Here is a 20,814-nt window from a genome sequence, read left to right on the forward strand (position 1 = left end):
AAGGAGGAAACAGATGATGAAGAGAAAATAAGGGGAAAAAAATGACAATTTCTTCCACTAGTTTGTAAATGTTTCATCTGTATGGATATATATTCCTTTCATATGCATTGGCTAGTGGTATGTTCACAAAATGGAATATCCCCTACTTTGTTTAATGGCACAAAAAGAATCTTATTTATTGTCAGTAGAATGAATAAGGCTAGAAGACACCTTACACTCATCAGTGGAAGAGTGACAAGAACTGAGTTAAATACAGTTTGAGAAATAAATACTCAAATCTTCAAAAGCTATCAATGTTGTCCATACACTAATTACAGCACAGCAAAGTGACACCATCTTACAAGGTCAAACAGATATGTGTCGTTGAGAAGATGGCTCACCACTGTTTTAACAGTATTTTGGTAACTTTACAGCTGGCATGCTGTGAACTAAGTGAGTGAATGAAATTTTAACTCACTCTACAGTGTGTCAACTTAATGTGAGAGAAAACCTTGAAGTAGCGTCTTTGATGTTTACCATTTTGTTTAAATCCATCATCACGGGCTAGGGGTGCAATGATTCAGTTTGATTCATCAAAAATTGAATCCAACAATACGATTCAATATTTGAATATCTAATAATACTATTTCCACACAGTGACAATGTAACTTTGAGTCTAACTTGAGCAGTTTGAAGTGCTGAAATAAGGTGAAACGTGATAGTTTTGACGCCAGGCTAATTATCTAATGAGAATTGTTGTTAACAGGCATTGCCAAGTTGATGATGGGCTTCACAGGGAAGAGGCAGACACACTTGAACTCTGAGAGGGAAACGAATGTGATGCTTTACTTGTATGGAGAATCAACAAAAAAATGATTGAATTGAGGGTCGAACATCGAAATTTGAATGGAATCAAGGTCTGGGTGAATAGTTGCAGCCCTTGCACGAAGCAGAAACCATAAGACATATGTAGGGTGAACCTGGATTTTAATCCACAATGATTAGGTTCCCTCCTCTGTCATCAGACAAATAGACAATCAAGTACCACCTTCGAATGTTGTATCTTATCTGCTTAAAAACATATACCTATTTGCATGATTTTCTTCATACATCTAAATATTTTGTAATCATGTCATCAAGCCATAGAAATATTACATTGGGAGTTTACACATTGTTAATACAAAGGAATATTGTGAAGTAAATACTATGTAATGTTAAATATAGAATAACACTGAACAAAGCCTTCTACTACAAGATTACAGAAAGCCATTCATTATCCTAAAATTGTAATGAAAAACATTCTATGCTGATCATAAATTCATAAAAACAGCCATGTTTAGTCACTCAACATAAATGTGACCGTTTTCCCCAAAACAGTCGACAAGCATTTCTCAGCAAATTCATGATTATTTATCTTATTCTTACAAAGAAATATCTCCAATTTCCTGACTAACCATTCAGCTGCTCTCCTTAAAGGACAGGTCCCTAGTCCTTTGTTAAGCATGCAACACACTCCCCATCTACCTGTGTAACTAACTCAGAGTGATTATTTCTCTTCAAATGTATATTATCTCCCCTGCCAACTTCAGTTACATGTTATTCAATCAAGGTACTTCTAACTAAAAAAACGGGTTTTGTAACTTGTGCAACCCATTGTGTGCACATAAACTGACTATGCACTGATGGTACCAATTTGTGAATGCGTTACCTAAGACTTTGTGGCCTGTATGATATTTATCTATACTTCGCAAAACAATGCTATAACGCTGTGTGTTGTGACAACCACCAGCCATGACGGATTAACTAGATGGAAACATCAATCATACTTATTAATATACTTGTAAAAGAAAATGGCAGCACCGTCTCAAAAATACTAGAATTTGCCATCAGACTCAGCATGATTTATGACAGACTTGTAACAGGCAACCATTCACACATTGTACTCTCTTCAGAACTAATTATCAATATCATCTCTCAACGAGCTAAACTCCATTCATCCGTTGGGAAGAAGAAAGGAAACTTGATACGAACAAAAAAATAAAGTTGACAGCAATAAAAAAATCCTAGACTCTCTGACAATAATATGAAACAAGGATTTGGATGTCTGCAAATGTGGAATGGTTCTGACATTATTCTCAGAGCATGGAAAATATCATAAATATTTCGCTGTCATGCATATACTATGTTCCATCATCATCCAGGGACAAATACTGTCCCTCTGGAATGAAGAAGTCACACACCTATTTAAATCAAGCTAATGAGATATAGCCTTTAGACATCTATATTCCAGGTGTGTGAGAATCCTACTTCAGTCCACAACGGAGGCAATGCATAGAGCAGACGTCAAAAAGGATGTCAGTTGTTGCCAAATATTTATGCATCTAATCACATGATCAATGAGATCAATGTCATTGACCTTTAGTGCTATAGTTATTGCTATACTTATTTAGTACCAGATTCTTTCAAATATTCAACACTGCTATAAGGTTAACTTACAAGCCCGAACAGAATTTTCCTAGACTCAGGTTTCAGTCCAGCAAAATGCTATGTACATGCTGCCTATATTGTCAACCAGGACGATATACATACTTTGAGAGGTTAGGCCAGACCAGTTTTGTTTGGCTTATGGATGTTTGTCCTCAGAAATATAAAAGGCAGGAGGGAAAAAATTAAAAATAAAAATCACCAGTCAAATAATATTCTGTTTAAATACTAAAAGTATTTCACTATTGGCAATTTATGAAGTGTGTAAGGGGCATATGGGGCAAAAAACAACCTAGAAAACATTTTCCTGCAAGTTTACATTTTCGGCCAACTTATTTTTTGAGTGGCAAAAATAAATCATTATTTTTTCACATTTTTGAAAAGAAATAAAATTGGCCCGGCCTAATCTTCATATCGTAGATCGGAGAACACCTCTCACTGAATCTAAGCCTTGCTTAATCAATTAGTTTAAAATTGCAACACCATTATTAGGATTTATTTTCTGGTGACAGATGAACGGAGTGTGTACAAATCTATGAAGTACTGAAGATGTTCATAGAAATGTATAACAAGCAGGGTCTGGATGGTTGGAGGAAGGGTTCCACTACACCTTCCTTGCTGGTGATGTCTAACAAGGACTGAGCTCTGAACAGCCATAATATCTGAATAAACAACATGGCCTCTGACTTTCAATATCACAAACAATAAATAAGAGCAGTATTTAAAATGAAGACTGTGATCAGGATTTCTTCACTGGTATGGTAAATGCTCTGATATTGAAATGCTCACACATTTCACACACCTGAAAAGACAAAAAATATAATCAGATAATTCATGGTAAGATTGAGTAAATGTCTGGGCCTCATTCCTCAAAACGGTCGTAGCACTAACGTGATCGTAACTCCCATACTTTAACACAGACTTACGACTGTTGTAACTATTATGATTGGTACGAGAAACAGGGACCTGGTTTCAATCCTTCTTTCAGAAAAATTCAATCCTACTTTTAGAAGAATTATAGTCTGTTTGCAATGAGAACATACTGATGAAATTTACTTTAAAGGAAAAAGTAAATAGATTAAACTGAAATTGCAAATCCTCAGAATTATACCTTACCAATTGAACATTTAAATCACAGAATTTCATACAACTTAAAGATTTTTAAGTAGCGATCATAGTTTCAGATTGCTGTTATTGGTTTGTATGACAAGGGGGTATGCACATAACATGAAACACTGAGAAAAAGTTAAATTGGTCTAAGGTTACACTCATCACGTATCTCACGTGCACTTGTTTCACTGTTCCAAGTACTGTGCTTACCCCCTTGTTATACACTACTATTATAATTGATTTCTAACAATACAGTATTTTAAAGATGCTGCTGAGAGTGAATATCAGTGTGTTGTCAATATTCCAGACATATGAAGTAAGAGATTGCTTATTGTTTCACACTGTATTAGCAATATTCATGCAATATCACAGCAAGAAACACCAGAAATGGTCTTAAGAAAACACACTGGCCATTTCTCCTCTCAAAACGATCCCATAGATATGTAATACATAATTCCTGCAAACAATCATCAAACTGGTACCTACCACACTGACACCAAATATAACATGAGACACTGTCACGTATATGCAGTATGACCAGAGTAGGTAGAACTCGATGTTCCCAAGACTAAAAACTCCACAAAGGAAGACAATTGTGAATAGTGGCAACAGCAGCGTGTTGATCAGCTCACACCGGGTGTTGCTCATCTGAGCAATAATTAGATTGCACTGAAACAAAACAAAACTCAGCTTACGATTACGAAACACAATGCTTGTCATGACCCAACAATGCAACTGCCTATAAACTGAATCAAGCTGTAATTTTTTTCATTCACAACAATGGCTGCAATGAGGCTACTGTGGAAGCCCTCTAACACAGCATTCATTGGGGTTAGCAAAAATCTGCTTGCATAGAGGGTGTGCTGGTTTAGAGAACCTTTGCCTTTGATCTTCAGTGTGCCGTAAAACACCAATGAATTCTTCCCTTTTGCAAAATGTCCAAAACTATTTGCCTGCCAAATTGGTACTTTGGATTAATTTATACTGTAAGTGGCATGTGACACTCACAATTAGCAACATCAATGAGCTTAAGGCTGATGGTAAGCCAGCATGCTGTTAATACACTTTCAGCAAATCAGCAGGAGAGCCAAGATATTGGACGCTGTTTTAAAAAGCCTTAGTTACTGTACAAACAGTCAATTGGGTGGTCTTTCTTGTGCCGAAATACGGAATAAAAGGACACCAGATTAGAGGGCATGTAAATGATCATAAATTAGCTTTTGCCAGAGCCAAATTCCGGCATTGATTCTACGCCACTCCGCTGCTGTCAGCGTTCTGCTGTTTATTTTGTTGACAGTTACATAGACAGGTACATAACATCCACTTGCAAAGTTTGAGATCTATTGGATTATTGGATGAAGAGTTATTTACAAAAAGAAGGGTCCACATGCATTTCATGCCAAACTATAGTAACTGCTGGCTACTGTATGTCTAACAAGTCACAGCAATTGGACATGACTCACGTAACTGTGGGCAGGTGGGCCATTGGCCCAGTTTTTATTAAGGCTTGAAAGGACACAGCGCCAATATTGTGAGCATGCCAGTGTTGAGGGCTGCCAGTTTTGAGAGCTTCCATTGTATATTGAAGTTTCATGGTTTCCAGTGTCTAGTAGACAAAGTCATAGGGCAGACTTCAAGGAAAAGGATGTTAAGCAAATATCACTATTTGTATAGTATGGTAACTCAAGTTGAACACTATGAAACAGCTGAGCCTGCATTCGAAAAATCGAGTGATTCAACATCACCGGCTTGTCAATGACCCTGACCAGCCAGTTTGGTCGTCAGCTTCTAAAAACACGCAGACTGATTCTAGGCCAGACCTACACAATCAAAATATCGTGAGGAGGGAGAAAACAGGGCAAATGTGCTTTTCACACTTTATTGTATGTTTTCAACAAAAGGAAACATTTCAACACTTGTTTATCAAATGGGGGTCGACTTTTCCAAAATGAACCAAAAGTATACCAAATGTGATTTGTGGAATGGACTCAGTGAGACATAATGAATCGTCACATCTTCCACTTCAAAAGAACAACTCGATGAATGCAAGGAACACTGGGTATGAGGGAGGTACTCACTGCTATATTTGAGAAGGCTGCTCCGGTGGTCCAGTAGAATAGTCTAGGGTGCTTGTCCAAGACTCTGTAGGAGGACAAACTGGCCCATGATAATAACAGGGTAAACAGCAGCGCTGTTGATACAAGAGGTCGCATTGCTTCAGAGAAGGATCTCATCTTTCCTGTCTTGTCACGGTAAGATCTGAAATCAGTCAGGAGCCAACGTGGAGAACATTATTCTTCTTCATCATCATCATCATCATCATCATCATCATCATCATCATCATCATCATCACACTTGTATAGTGCTAACATCCTGCTCAGCTACTCAAATGTGCTTTGGTTTTCCCTCAATCACTGGATGTCAACCTCAATGGCACGTTGCGTTATCAATCTCAACTCCCTGGGGATTATACAGTTCTTGCTCCCACCTGTCCCACTGAGTTCATGTGGCTTTCTGATCCTAACGAGGCACTTACTCACAACTACGTGTCCTGGGACACATAGTCACAAGACATAAAGCTGTACTGAGATAATGTATTACACATCATCAAAATCAAGACTTTAGATGTTGCTTTCCAGAGTTTACTCTCAAACACAAGCCCATGTCACTGTCAGCACTCAGAATCATATTCAGTGAACTGTAACTTTCAATACCTCACCTTATAAGGCCAAAAAGAATTTTACTACACATGGGCTTCACTATGTTGTCTTACTACACAGTTCACTATGATGTCTTGCTAGCTGAACGATCTTGTTAAAAACAGTTCACGTTGTCGGGCTGTTTTCTATATACATCTTGATCCCATTAGTGGTTTTGTTAGTGCTGCATACAGTTTGTCTTGTTGTTTACAAGGTAATAAATCTAATCATGTACACACATCTTGTGAAACCCATACATTATGACACTTTGCTTTAAGTTGACGGTGAAATCAGACAAACACTGTGTCAGTGATTACTCTGCATACACACTCGTGTGCCTGGGATTGAAATAATTAAATTCTTACCTGCCTGCCCTTGTGGCACACTTGATTTGTTTGATAAAGTGCATTAATGTATGTTTTAACTGTTATTATCTTTCATGATTTAAAATGACATTATGAACAATGAACAATGATAAAGTGTACAGGTCAGACAGACAGCTTGTCATCAAAGTCTTTTCAAAATTTGAGGTCAGTAAATAGACAGAAATACATACCTAACATTGTTTTATTCCTCATTACTTTTACATTCACCCACTGCAAGTCATGAAATGGCACACTTAAATGATCATGACACTGACAGTGCCCATGAGGCATACTCTAAGAAAACTTAAGTTCGATCCCTGTATGCATTTGTGAGTAGATGTGTATTAGTCCCCTTTTCTGCCGATTTCATAGTGCTAGTCTACTGTTTAACACAGGGGTGACTGTTGAGGGGGAAACAACAATTGTGACCATGACTGTCAACTGCAACATAGTATTGCGACCAACTGTTGCAATACTATTGCGAAATATTTTCTCCTTGAACTGTCTCATTTGAAGTCATTTCCCAGATGAATGTATAGTTTATATGAAATGAAAGCAAGCTGAAGTAGTATCGGTCTTTTTCAATAACTGACTGATCACTGGAAGTCAATTACTAAAGTTATTGATAATAACACATACTATTGATGCATCAACAGTTTTTTGTCTGGTACCATTGATTAATAGCTCTTGGAGACACAATTGCTATCAGTTGATAGTTTGGTACATCATTACATAGACTAGATACCACACTCAGTCAAGTATTAATCAAGAATTAACCTGCAGTAGTTTTATTCACTTACTGTTCAGCAATAGTTAAGATAATAAGTATCATCTTTCTATCATCTTTAGTTATTGACAAAACCAACTGTAAAATTAGGGACTCTTCAGTCAGACACTACAGACTACAGAGGTGGTCCAGTCCTGAATGATGTTCGCAAGTGTCAGGGTACTGAGAGTGAGAGTGAGAGTGAGAGTGAGAGTGAGAGTGAGAGTGAGAGTGAGAGTGAGAGTGAGAGTGAGAGTGAGAGTGAGCTACATTGGTTTTATGCCGCTTTTGGCATTATTCCAGCAACATCAAGACCCCAGAAATGGGCTTCACACATTGCACCTATGTGGGGAATGAAGTGGGGTGCTCTGCATGACGAACAAATGCTACCAAGTTGAGATACTTACACGTATAGGTTGTAGAGACTTGGGGGGAATGTCAGTAAGAAGAATCCCACTGTAATGGATGCAAAAAAATGGGATTCAGGGTAGTGTGTAACACATGCACACTTGACAACTGCAGATAGCAAACATTTAACAGTTGAACCTTTTTAGCAATACTGCAGCTACATGCAGCTAATACTGTAGCTATATCACAAGTAATGTTTTCAGGAATGTTACGGTTATAAGACTGGATCTGTAGTCAGCAATGTTGCAGCAAATATTGCAGCCATATCATAAACATCTAGTCTGCAAAACCTTCACTTGGGTCACATCAGCAATAATCAGGTATACTGCACTAATACTGCAGTTCTGTTACAGACATCTAGTCTGCAAAAGCTTCACTTTTTTGACATAAGCAATAATCAGCAATATTGCATCAATATTACAGACACCTAATCTGCAATAGCTTCAGCTCTGTCACATACGCAATTGTCAACATTGCAGATACATCACTGGACCTGTTTTCAGCAACATTGCAACTAAATAACAGGGCATGTTGCAGATACATCAGATATTCCATCAATAATACCAAATTTACAGCATTATTTCAAAAACACATGGCAACTGTACTGATCACTACAAAATTCAGAAAAACACTCACTGTAGCACAGCACCACGACACACTCAGCTGCTGTCCAGTCAATAATAGGAACTGTGAACTTCCAGATCTCATATGTTCCAAAATATGTTATTAGATACACAAACGTCATAGCCTGAAACAGAAGAAAAACACAATCACTCAGAGTCATTATTCCATAACAAGAAATCATTGAGAAAAGCAAGCATAAAAACATGGCAATTTCAACACATTGAATTAATTCACTGACATATGTTGCCAAATATGTTGTTTCAAAGCAGCAAACTTTTTTTCTACTTTCATATGCATGCCAATAAGTTAAAGTAAATATAAAAACACTCACTTCTTAAGAACATCTGAAATGATCTTAATCACTTGTTCAAATTACATATCTAATACAATACAGCACTAACAAAAGTGGTCCTCAATACAAGATTAGCTTATGACAGCTAGTATGTTCAACATACAAGCTTGTGAGGTGAAAATATTAGAGGAGAAGAAATTTCATGGATGTATGGTAACGTAAAGACTTAGTCATCACAGACAATTATGAGCCATCAATTCACTAGCCTTTCTGAACTTGAAAACATTCTGAAGTAGAACTGAGGCAATGACAATGGCATGGTTAGATGGTGTAAGTCAGAGAAATCACTCAAATCTGCTGATTCAGAAGTAGGGGCTTGTCGACTCCATATCTGCATTCAACATTCACTAACTTCGCCATTCAAAAACTGAACATGCTGAACACTGACATTCAGCACTGGGATCTCATTCCACATGCTCAAAGAATATTCATACAGTTTATTTGACTCATCTTGTGTCGGTACAATGATGTTTATGAAGGAAGGTAGTCAACATTGATGAATGTCTTTGATGGATCGGCTCACTATTTTCAAAGCCATGGATATCTGGGTAACAATTTGTCTTTAGCAATCTATGCTTGTCACAAGTGCCAACAAAGAGGATCAGGTAGTAAGACTCGCTGACTTTGTTAAGATGTCAGTGCGAAAAAAAAAAAAAAAAAAATGTCCGTTTCCTTATACATGCATCATAGAAACAGGGTAGGTATGATCAGGTGGGCACCTGTCAATCACTAGATTTTCTGGCCCAGACTTCATTATTTACAGACCGCCATCATGTGCTGGAATATTGCTTTGTGCTGCGTTAAACAACAAAACAACAAACAAGAAGAAAAGAAGAAGTACTTACTATTTGGCTGATGTCATACCCCCAGGGCAGGAAGAGGATGCCAGTGTTGTACTTCTCCCAGTGGGACAATATGAAACATGTCATGATCCCCAGTATGATGTAGTAGCAACGAAACACATCCACGCTCATCTCACCGCGCCCAAATATGGAGTAGAGAGCCACTGGTATAAAGAGTGCACCCATGCTGTCCAATCCATGGTCAAACAGCTCCCCGAGCGGTGAGCTGGTGCCTGTACGCCGGGCCTGCTTGCCATCTGTACCATCTGGGAATAACAGCAAGGAATATCAACTTCTTTGTAAAACAATGTAAAGCCCTTTGAGGGGCTAAAGAAGGCGTTGGGAATGGCAGGGGCCATGGGCCATTTTGCACATTAGGCTACTATTGATACAAGGGCAGTGGCCCATTCTAAATTCAGAAAATTAAAATTCTATTAAACAAAAGTCTTGAATTTTCCTCAGACTCATGGATGAGTAGATAGTACCCCATCAACCAAACTTCTATAGATGGTCATATAAATTGACTACAGAACCAGGGCGAGATTTTCAAAGCTCTTAGCATCTTGTCAGAACATGGTAAGTGACTATCTTAGTGCTAAGAGAGATCGAAAATCTAGGCCCTGTACATTTAGGCTTGGCACCTCTAGTTCACCCAAGGACAGCCTGACCTTCCTCCTGTTAAATACCTTCAGATCTATATCCTGCAAGGTTTCATAATTGCAAAAGATCTGATTTTAAGCGGGATCATCAATCAGTACAGTTACCTCCCTTGCACTCCCTGTGTCAGTTTTTACCAATGTTTCATTACCTATCTGTACCACTTACACCTGATTTACCCATGGCTTCTTTTCGTCAATGTTAGCGCCAATACACTACTGGCTTCCCTTGTCAAGTGTCAACCACTGTTATCTTATCACTTTTCACATATCACATGTACATATTTAGCTGACTGCTAGTTTCATAGGATCAGTGGGGAAGTCTGTTGGTTAATGCATTCGCTCGTCACACTGAAGACCAGGGTTCGATTCCCCACAGGAGTCAAATGCATGAAGTCCATTTCTGGTGTCCACATTGTGATATTGTTGGAACATTGCTAAAAGCAGCGCAAAACTTAACTCACTCATCTACTCAGTCCTAGTTCCGCAAACTTCCCCTTTTATTGTGCATTTTTTCAAAATGCCATTCAAAGACTATGGATGATCAACACTGAACATCAATTACCCAGATTATGTGACATGAAGTTGTTGACAGCACCCATGAGCCACACCCAGTTGGGTATGATGTCATAGTCAGGGTAGTCTCGACTGGAGGCATAGAAGTCGGGGTCGAAGTATGTCATGACGATGAAGCTGAGTAGGAGGAGGAGGAATCCCGACAGTGTCAGCACGTTCGGAGCGATCCATAGTGGGTAGAACTGGAAACATCATCATAATCATCATCATCATCATCATCATCATCGACATCATCATCATCACTAAAGTTCGGAATTGACTGAAATGTCACAGTTGATGATCTGTTCAATACCAATGAGCAATCATCAAAAGAAATTGGTTATCATCATTTTCAGGGGTTCAAAAGCCACTAGCCACAAGTGACTTTAAGAAAACAACTTGACCTGACTAATTATCCACTTGCCCTCATTTTTATGACATAATCATGATTATGTAAATATGAAAGAATATATCAACATGGTATTTGATGTCGATGTTTACTGCACTATTTATCGAGAAGTGATAAATAGAAAATAGAGATAACTCTACCTTATCATCATTACCAAATCTAACAGCTAGATTTTGAGCAGATATGAAATGAAACCCAAGTTTATTTGCAGTTTGAAACTGTTAGCGGAAATTGTCTTGTAGCCAGCGGACAAGTAAGATACCATGATTTGATTGCCCGAAATGAATACTGACTTGTACCAGGTTTGGGCAATTTTCCTGTTCAGGTTGTTGTCCCTTGTTGCTGTTTTCCTTTGTGTTTTAGGGGATAAAAACGATGCAAATTCCTCATATAAAGTGATGACTATCATGAATATAAACCTCCTGCACATTTTCAGGCCCTTATAGTTTGTCTCTAAGATATGCTTCATTGTCAACCGTTTCAAACTCTAAAACAGTAGTTCCAAAATCGTTTGTATTTGAATATGGGAAAATATCATTCATTGCCTGGCTGTTTGGTCATTGCGACCAATTTTCAAATATTTCAATTAACTGGAAGTCAACTAATAATCATCATCATCATCATCATCATCATCATCATCATCATCATCATCATCAACTGAGTAAACTCTGCATAAAAAGTGGATATGTTTACAGCCTTAGTTATCTTCAGAGATGTACAAACAAAAACACTGGTATACCCTTATAATGACTTGTTAGCTATTAACATATTGATTATTTTTGTTGGTTCATCTTGTTTATTGTTAAATTTTGCACACAAACACCCTTTTCAGCTTTATAACAGCAGTGTTCGAATAATAGAGACTGGAGAAATGCAGTGACGGACATCAGACAACCAAAGGGATCCAGTGGTCAGGTTCAGTGGTTTGTTTGATAGACTGGCCATTGTATCCAGACTGTGGGTTATAGGACTGGCTGGTTCGGGCTTATTAAGTTATTGAAGGTCTTGGTTAAACTTCAGTAAACAATGCTTGTCATAAGAGGCAACTAAGGGGAACAAGTGGCTAGACTCACAGACCTGGTTGACATGTCATCGTACCCCAGTTGTGTAGATCAATGCTCATGCTGTTGATCACTGGATTGTCTGGACCATACTCAATTATATAGACTGCCGGCACACAGCTGCAATACTGTTGAAGGCTAAACATTCCTCGCTCGCTCACTCACTCAGTCACTCACTCACTCCATAATTGGGATATGCTGACATGAATCTTTAAAGTCATAAAGTCTGACCACCTGATGCTGTTAGTCTTCACTTAAGAAAAATATGGCTCTCAGGAGACAAATTGCAGCCACTATCTTTACAGGTATAACATATCATGATATAAAGTTGCATGTTGTTTGTTCGGTCATCTTATATAGAAAGTTTGAAATTCTGATCAAAGACCCGTGAAGGTCCGGGGTAGAATAGGCATTCAGCAACCCATGCTTGCCATAAAAGGTGACTATGCTGGTCTAAAGAGGCGACTAACAGGATCAGGCTCGCTGACCTGGTTGACACGTCATCGGTTCCCAGTTGCGCAAATCGATGCCCATCACTGGATTGTCTGGTCCAGAGTCAATTATTCACAGACCGCCGCCACAGAGCTGGAATATTCTGAGTGTGGCATAAAACTAAACTCACTCACTGTTCAATGGGAACAGTATGTAATGTTCCAAATTATTTTGCTGGTATACAAAACTGTGTGCATATGCATGAAAATTCTTGTACTAGAGAGAACCTGGACTCCAGATAGGCTTTTGACCATGTGCCTATAATTTTTGTTTACCCATAAATTCAAAACTAAGTGGGTATTTACAATTTTAAGTGTGTATCTATACTAAGCGGGTATTTACAATTTTAAGTGTGTATCTATACTAAGTGGGTATTTACAATTTTAAGTGTGTATCTATACTAAGCGGGTATTTACAATTTTAAGTGTGTATCTATACTAAGCGGGTATTTACAATTTTAAGTGTGTATCTATACTAAGGGGGTATTTACAATTTTAAGTGTGTATCTATACTAAGCGGGTATTTACAATTTTAAGTGTGTATCTACACTAAGTGGGTATTTACAATTTTAAGTGTGTATCTATACTAAGCGGGTATTTACAATTTTAAGTGTGTATCTATACTAAGCGGGTATTTACAATTTTAAGTGTGTATCTATACTAAGTGGGTATTTACAATTTTAAGTGTGTATCTATACTAAGCGGGTATTTACAATTTTAAGTGTGTATCTATACTAAGTAGGTATTTACAATTTTAAGTGTGTATCTATACTAAGTGGGTATTTACAATTTTAAGTGTGTATCTATACTAAGCGGGTATTTACAATTTTAAGTGTGTATCTATACTAAGCGGGTATTTACAATTTTAAGTGTGTATCTATACTAAGCGGGTATTTACAATTTTAAGTGTGTATCTATACTAAGCGGGTATTTACAATTTTAAGTGTGTATCTATACTAAGCGGGTATTTACAATTTTAAGTGTGTATCTATACATTTTGATGCTCACCATGTTTATAAATTCAGGGCATCATTTCAAATAAAAGGTTTAATAGGTGCGACTTTTTTATCCAATGATAGAGACAAGAAAAAATCTTCTAGGTTAAAAATGAATAACTAACAGTGCTAAATTATAGCTAATACAGCTTTATCTACTTGTGACGTAAGGAATAATATCTACATTGTCTACATCCATTTGGGTGGCAAAATCGAGATACAAAGATCGATTTAAATAATATAGCATCTATATTTTCACTCTTTTAAATTAATATGATATACAACCTGATGTTGATTTATTGGGTAAATATGCATTGTTATTTAGATAGCGTACAGGTAAATAATAAGTGTTTTTTCATATCCTGGCATTCATTTGTGTTGCGTATTTCAACTTATTGGCCTATTATAAGCAAACATGCAGCTCATCTGAAACACTATCCACTATACCACTACTCACCTGTACTATCCAGTTCCAGAAGGGGTGACAGATGTAGTTAGCTACGGGACTTGTGTCCACGGCACTGTACTGCAAAACAAACAAGGGTCAGATTAGAAGTGGATTATTTTTCTGACTAATTCATTGCGGCTGCTACGATTCACCTATTTCACTAGGGTGAAATGATCCGTACCTCTTCATGAATTCAATTGCTATTCATGGTAATCCAACTAAATAACACTGTTTTTTCAAACTGATCACGTCAGCTGTGTATCAAAGGCGATATGCAGAAATGAATGTATGGCATGACATTCAAGCCATGCAAAGGCATAGCTGGTGTTCCATATGGCCAGTTTCCAAAGCAACAGGCTACCAACAGCATTGTGACAACATGCTCTTTAGTGCTGCCATGATTCCACTATGAGGTGAATATGATTCATATCATGAATATTGGGTAACAAAAACAATAACACAGCAGCAGCCGATTTATTATTCAGTACACATGCATTCAGTGAAATAATAACAAAAATATTAACGTGACATGCTTTCTACACGTTGCACATGTTACTTTAACATGACAATAACCAGTATCCAGGTAACTGTGAAATGAAATATGTTGACTATTAACCTTCATGGCTCGTAGATATTCTATTTTGTGTATCTTGTTTGACAAACCCAAGTAAAAACACTACTTTTAAGAAACGATGGTTCAATGTGATCATGAATAATGAACTGAACTCCTCAAAGATGATATGGTTCAATTCACTCAAATGCCAAAAGGAAATCTTGCATCCCTAGTACACATGATACTACCCAAGATACCTACTTATATTGTTGCTTAATATTTATTGCATGTATTGTATATTAGGGATGAAATGACTCATTCAGACCATGACTGAATTTCCGATACTTTACCCTCAATTGATCATTTTCAATTTGATTCAATTCTTTACACAAGAAAAACATCAGATTCATTTAGCACGCAGAGTTCAAGTGATTCAGGGTTTTAGAGTGAAAACCATCGTTAACTTGGCCATGTCTTTCAACAAAATTCTCATTGGATAATTAGCCCAGTGTCAAACCAATCACATTCCACCTTATTCCAGATCTCGAAACTGCTAGAGTTAGATTCAAAATTAAGTTCTCGCTGTGTGGAAATAAATAAAATGGATATTCAAATACTGAATCAAAATAAAAATCAAAACTAAAGTGTCAGATTCGAGTTTTGATGAATTGAACCAAATCATTGTAGCCCTATTGTATATGTCTCTCAGTCTGTTCACTGCAGCCCTATTATTCAGTGAGAAACAGTGTTGTAAACATGGCAACTGTATTACACTATCTGGGGTCTCAAGCAAAGAGAGGGTAGCAGGGATTGACTAACAATGACTTGGGCCGCGATATCTATTGCTATACAAGCACACCCAAATTTATCTGCAGCAATCTAAAATCGCATCCTGCTCGCCTGTATGATTACAAATAATAGAGTGTTTAAACCATCACAATTTGATTCTATGTTTTCATAAACAACTCAGATCATGAACAGTTAAACATGTTAAATCCCTAAGATCTCATGTTTTTGGTCCCATGTGACATTTTTTTCTCATATCTTTTATCTTTATACAGACTTATCCCTGAAATACCATGATACCTCGATACCATGAGTGGGTTTGACTGTGTTTGTTGTGAAAGGCTGCACTCCATGATATTCCAGCTATGCTGGAGGCAGTCTGTAAATATTCAAGTCTGGACCAGACAATCCAGTGATCAATATGATCAATATGAGCATCAATCTATGCAACTGCAATACGACAATAAAATCAGATCCTGTTAGTTGCCTCTGACAAGGATAGGTTGCTGAAGACCAATTCTAATCTTAATGGTGGCTATCAGCATGTGATCAGTGATAATTGGGATGCAATTTCTAAATGCTGTCCTTACTAATGTCAAGCATGAACAATTTCTGAAGTTGTTGTTTATCAAACAGTGAGGAGCACAATATGAAAGAGAACGAGTGAGTTTAGTCTAATGCTGCACTCGGCAATATTTCAGCTATAAGGCTTTGGGCTGTAAATAATGGAGTCTGGACCAGAAATTCCAGAGTGATCAACAGCATGAGCATTGATCTGCTTAACTGGTAACCGATGACATGTGTCAACAAAGCCAGCAAGCCTGACAACCTGATCCCATAATGAATAGTAACCACTTGCAAAAAGCATGAGTTCATTGTTCACGAATACTGTCTGACCCTCTGACAATTCCGGCAGATTCGCCAACGGTCAGATAGAAGTCTACAACCAATCAGACCCGGTGTCCGACTATATATTTCACTATGACTTTGACTGAAATTGTCACATGCCCCATTTGTTTGCTGTATATAAATTTTACACTTGTTAATAATTTCAGTGCTGGCCATAAGAAATGTTAGATGTGAGATTCTTGACCACTGAAGTATGTGTATAATTTTTATTCTGTGGGTCCTGTGAATTTTCAGTTGGTCAGACAGACTTTTGAAACTTACAGGACCCAATGTCCTGTTACTTTGAAACACTATTCATGAACACTGTGAGTTACTGAAGGCCAATTCTACCCCAGACCTTCATGGGTCAACTATGTAAAGCAGGAACCAAAAAGGTTAGACTTAGAGTGGTTTTATCTATTAAATGCAACCATGGTAATCACGCTAATCTGATAATAGGATTACCCTTTTATCAGGGTATGTTACAGGATGTCATTAAAATTATCTTCACTAAATCTCATTGAGCAGTCTGTATTTTGTTCATTGTTCCATTGTATCAGCATGTGTATTGTTTGCAAAACTGCCAATGGCAACATGACATCACACTAACTCATTGTCCTAAACAATTCAAGATGATGCCATCCACTGTTTCTGACATCCAGTTTTAAGAGGATCTTGAGACTTTGCTCAAAGAGTAATGTGTTTGTACCCTGAGGGCTTCTGGCTTAGATTTGGTCCCTAACAACTTAAGTGGTGATAACGGATGGCAACCAAAGGGATCACGGCTGGTGATTTGTTTGATAGTCTGGTCATTGTATCCAGAGTGAATTATAGGAAAGGCTGGGTCATGCTTCTCATATTCAACCTGTGAAGATCCTGGTTAGAATTGATCTTCAGCGACCTACGCTTGACATAAGAGGCAACCAACAGGATCGGGTGATCAGACTGCCTAATTTGGTTGACACATTTCATCATATCCCAAATCAATAGAGTGATGCTTGTAAATGTTGACTACTGGATTGTCTGGTCCATGACTCCACTATTGACAGACCGTCTTCATATAGGTAAAATATTGCTGATTACGGAGCAAAACTAAACTCATTCACTGCTTATATTTCACAAGCTGCAGTTGATATGTGGAATATTGCAGACTGTAGTCTTTAACAACAAACAAAAGTACTGGTAATTGGGGATATGCAATTTGATAACTTTTACCATGTTTATTAAACAAAAAGATCACAGAATATCATGGCAATATATGAAATAACCCATTTGACAGTCTGAATTCTGGAACGCATGTCCCTAAATAACTATTGTAAGGCTTACATTCCACTTTCTCATGACATACAATTGGAGATACCTAATATCTTACAGGTTATTCTCTTAGTCCTAACATGCCAAATACTGGTAATCACGTCCAAGATGGCAAAGAACTTTGATCGTACTGGTTTCAGTAGAAAGATAACATGAAAAAAAAAACATTTGATCATCATCATCATGCCTTAAACAGAATGCATACTGGTTACATAACTTGGTTTCATTAACAATAATCTAGAATAGAATAAGTGTATATGGATGACAACTTCTTTAATACTGGAACACAACGTTTCGGTACAGGTTCTTGTATCATTTTCATTTTTTACACTTTGAAAACGACACAAGAAGCTGTATCGAATCGTCGTGTTCCAGTATTGAAGAAGTTGTCATCAATATACATTTATTCTATTTACTTCCAACTTCTGAAATATGCCTCTCAAGTAAACAATAATTTAGGCAACCAAAAGGGAAAGAAATGCAATTATTTCAGGGGTGTCATTGAGCACCAGACAGATAATTTAGGGGTGCTTTTGTGCTTATACTTTCTGATGACCTGTTTAACTTAAAATATCATAAGAATCAATTGAATGTACAATAAATCAGTACCAAACATCATGTAAATCAGTAAATTCAGAGCAGGATTTCCTAAAGACCGTCATGACTGTAACAATAGTTCTGTTTCCTTTGTCCTGGGCCATAAACTAACCCATAATATTATCTTCCAAAACAGGTTTTCCGGTTATGCACACTTGCATTCATGATTCAAAATGGTTACGCCAGTGTTGAGCTCTGAGATTGAGGGTGCCACTGATAAATAGCCAGATGGGGTGCAGAAATGGGCTTTGAATCACAGGAGGGCAGATGGTCAAATATTTCTCAGTAAATTAATCACAGTGAATATTACTTTTAGAACTTTGGTCATTCTACCAGGACACACTGAAAATTGTTCATCCATGCCACATCTACTTTTCACAGTGCCATGGCAAGGATATTGAGCACAATTTCATTGCATGTGCAATCTGTAATACCTCACAGCTCATGACCCAACTGCTGTGTGCTTGAATTTTGTCCATGATGTTTTAGTACTTTGATTGACCATACTGATAACAATAGCATCTATCAATCATGGAAGTAACATTTGATTAATATCTTCATCATGCTTCAAATACATTGCTTTGTTTCATTATCAGAGTTTGTACTTTCAATCGCATGTAATACTACTAAGACAATAAGCAAAATACATGTAACTCCTTTGAACCAAAAGGTGTGGCACACGTTTTGAAAATTAAGAACTGGCCATTGATGAGAAACCAGTGCCTCCTTCATCAGGTTTTAGCAATCTAGTTAGGGTTAGGATGACTGATTAATTACCTTTGCTGAAGAAGTTGCAGTCCCTAAAGGTGCAAGTGAAATATTTATCTATTATTCTAGTTCAGCTAGCTACTACTACGAATTAAACATTTCATGTGTGTTTTTTCCAAATCCATTTGAATGAAGTCTTACATTACATATTCAGATCAGATTCAGGGATTGAGGAGGACAATGCTGTTTTTCAGTCAGCACTATTACAACAATCACTGCATGAGAAAAAAGAAGTGAGTTATTTTTCTAAATCAACGAAATAGCATTTGTAAGTGAAACTGAAAGCAGAATTTATTAACATGACAACCCTGTGCTCGATTTACTACATTCTACAGCATATGGTACCTATCGCGCAAATCATGTCAAGTGCACGACCTATCAAGAAATCGTGAACAAACCCTATAAGAAATGTGTACGATGGCCAGTGACCGGAGTTTGGCAAACGAATCACGTACTGAGGTGGTGATCACCCTCAACGAGCTACTTCACTCTCAGATCATACAGTTTTCAATTCCGATATATAAATAAGCATCTCTATGAAATTTAATTAAGTTAATTCAAACTTAGAAGTCAGCTATACCTTGTAGTTGTCAAAACCGGTCAGAACTTCTTTAGATAAATAACCAAAGGTCGCCATGCTGCTTGCTGTGTGCCTTCTCATCTAACTGGTCCTACGATTGGATATATGAACTTCCGGTCAAATATCATCCAATCAACAGCTGCGTAGTTACTCAATAAACTACATGGAAACTAGACTTGCATTCAATATCCCTTGGTACGCATGCACGAGTAGCGTTATTTCGAATTCTGGGCGTGTTTTGAGAGACCACCTTAATAACTGCGTGTTATCACGTAATAAAGTGTAGCAAAAAAATATATATATATATAAAATATCCTAGTAATTTAGTGATTAATAAAAATAAATTTCATTCCATTTACTACTGAAATTGTACTAAAGGGCCTGTCATTAACTATAAGGCCCAATATACACGGGCGCACGTACGCACGTACGCACGCGCTAACACAGTGCCCCTGATAATTGTTATTTGTATTATCTCTATGACCCTGCCCAAAAGACTCACATTTTGACCTCTGACTATTTCCCCCTACCAAGTTGACCCTGTTAAAAATGACAACTACTTTCAGAACAGCACAACGTGGGAATGTAATGGCCAGAAAGAAATATACACAAGAACCTCGACTTTATCGCCTAGTCTCCCAAAATATGCGACCTTACAGACACAAAATAAAAACACCCATATTTACAATGAGAAGGAATTTAAACTTCAGCATGATGAAAATTCAGAATTTATTCCATTATTCAAATCAATATGGCTTGTTGACTGTGTGACATTAGATGCTTAGACAAGGGTGCTAAAAGTACATGTATTTGTAAAGAACATTACTTATAGCGGTCTGACCATACATATGTGTAATCGGAGTATGTTCAGCTAATTGTTGTACTCAATTAATTAACGTTGTTGTTAACTGATAACAGAATGTACTCGGTCGTGGCGTCCACAGCGAAGGTTGGCATGGTGCAACCAAATCATAATTCGCAAAATCACCTACCGAACTGGAGACCTTTAACCCCATAACTAGATTGTGTCTTGTTGCCAGTGGGCACAATTTAAACGGGGATACAGTTGTTCTTTCGGGAAAAT

General features: G+C 37.4%; 1 protein-coding gene across 1 annotated transcript; it reads right to left on the reverse strand.

Annotated features, from left to right (window-relative positions):
• Window positions 1-3,048: 3,048 nt before the first annotated feature.
• LOC137290893 (ethanolaminephosphotransferase 1-like) lies at window positions 3,049-19,799 on the reverse strand. The gene is made up of 9 exons (XM_067822063.1): window positions 19,731-19,799; window positions 14,254-14,322; window positions 10,851-11,043; window positions 9,633-9,895; window positions 8,448-8,559; window positions 7,811-7,859; window positions 5,652-5,832; window positions 4,060-4,242; window positions 3,049-3,265 (listed from the first exon to the last, which is right to left on the reverse strand). Exons 1-9 carry the CDS (start codon window positions 19,785-19,787, stop codon window positions 3,203-3,205), a joined length of 1,170 nt encoding a protein of 389 aa, XP_067678164.1. The 5' UTR covers window positions 19,788-19,799; the 3' UTR covers window positions 3,049-3,202.
• Between the last annotated feature and the right edge of the window lie 1,015 nt (window positions 19,800-20,814).

This window comes from Haliotis asinina, chromosome 7 (genome assembly GCF_037392515.1).
Source record: "Haliotis asinina isolate JCU_RB_2024 chromosome 7, JCU_Hal_asi_v2, whole genome shotgun sequence".
In the NCBI taxonomy this organism is placed as follows: domain Eukaryota; kingdom Metazoa; phylum Mollusca; class Gastropoda; order Lepetellida; family Haliotidae; genus Haliotis; species Haliotis asinina.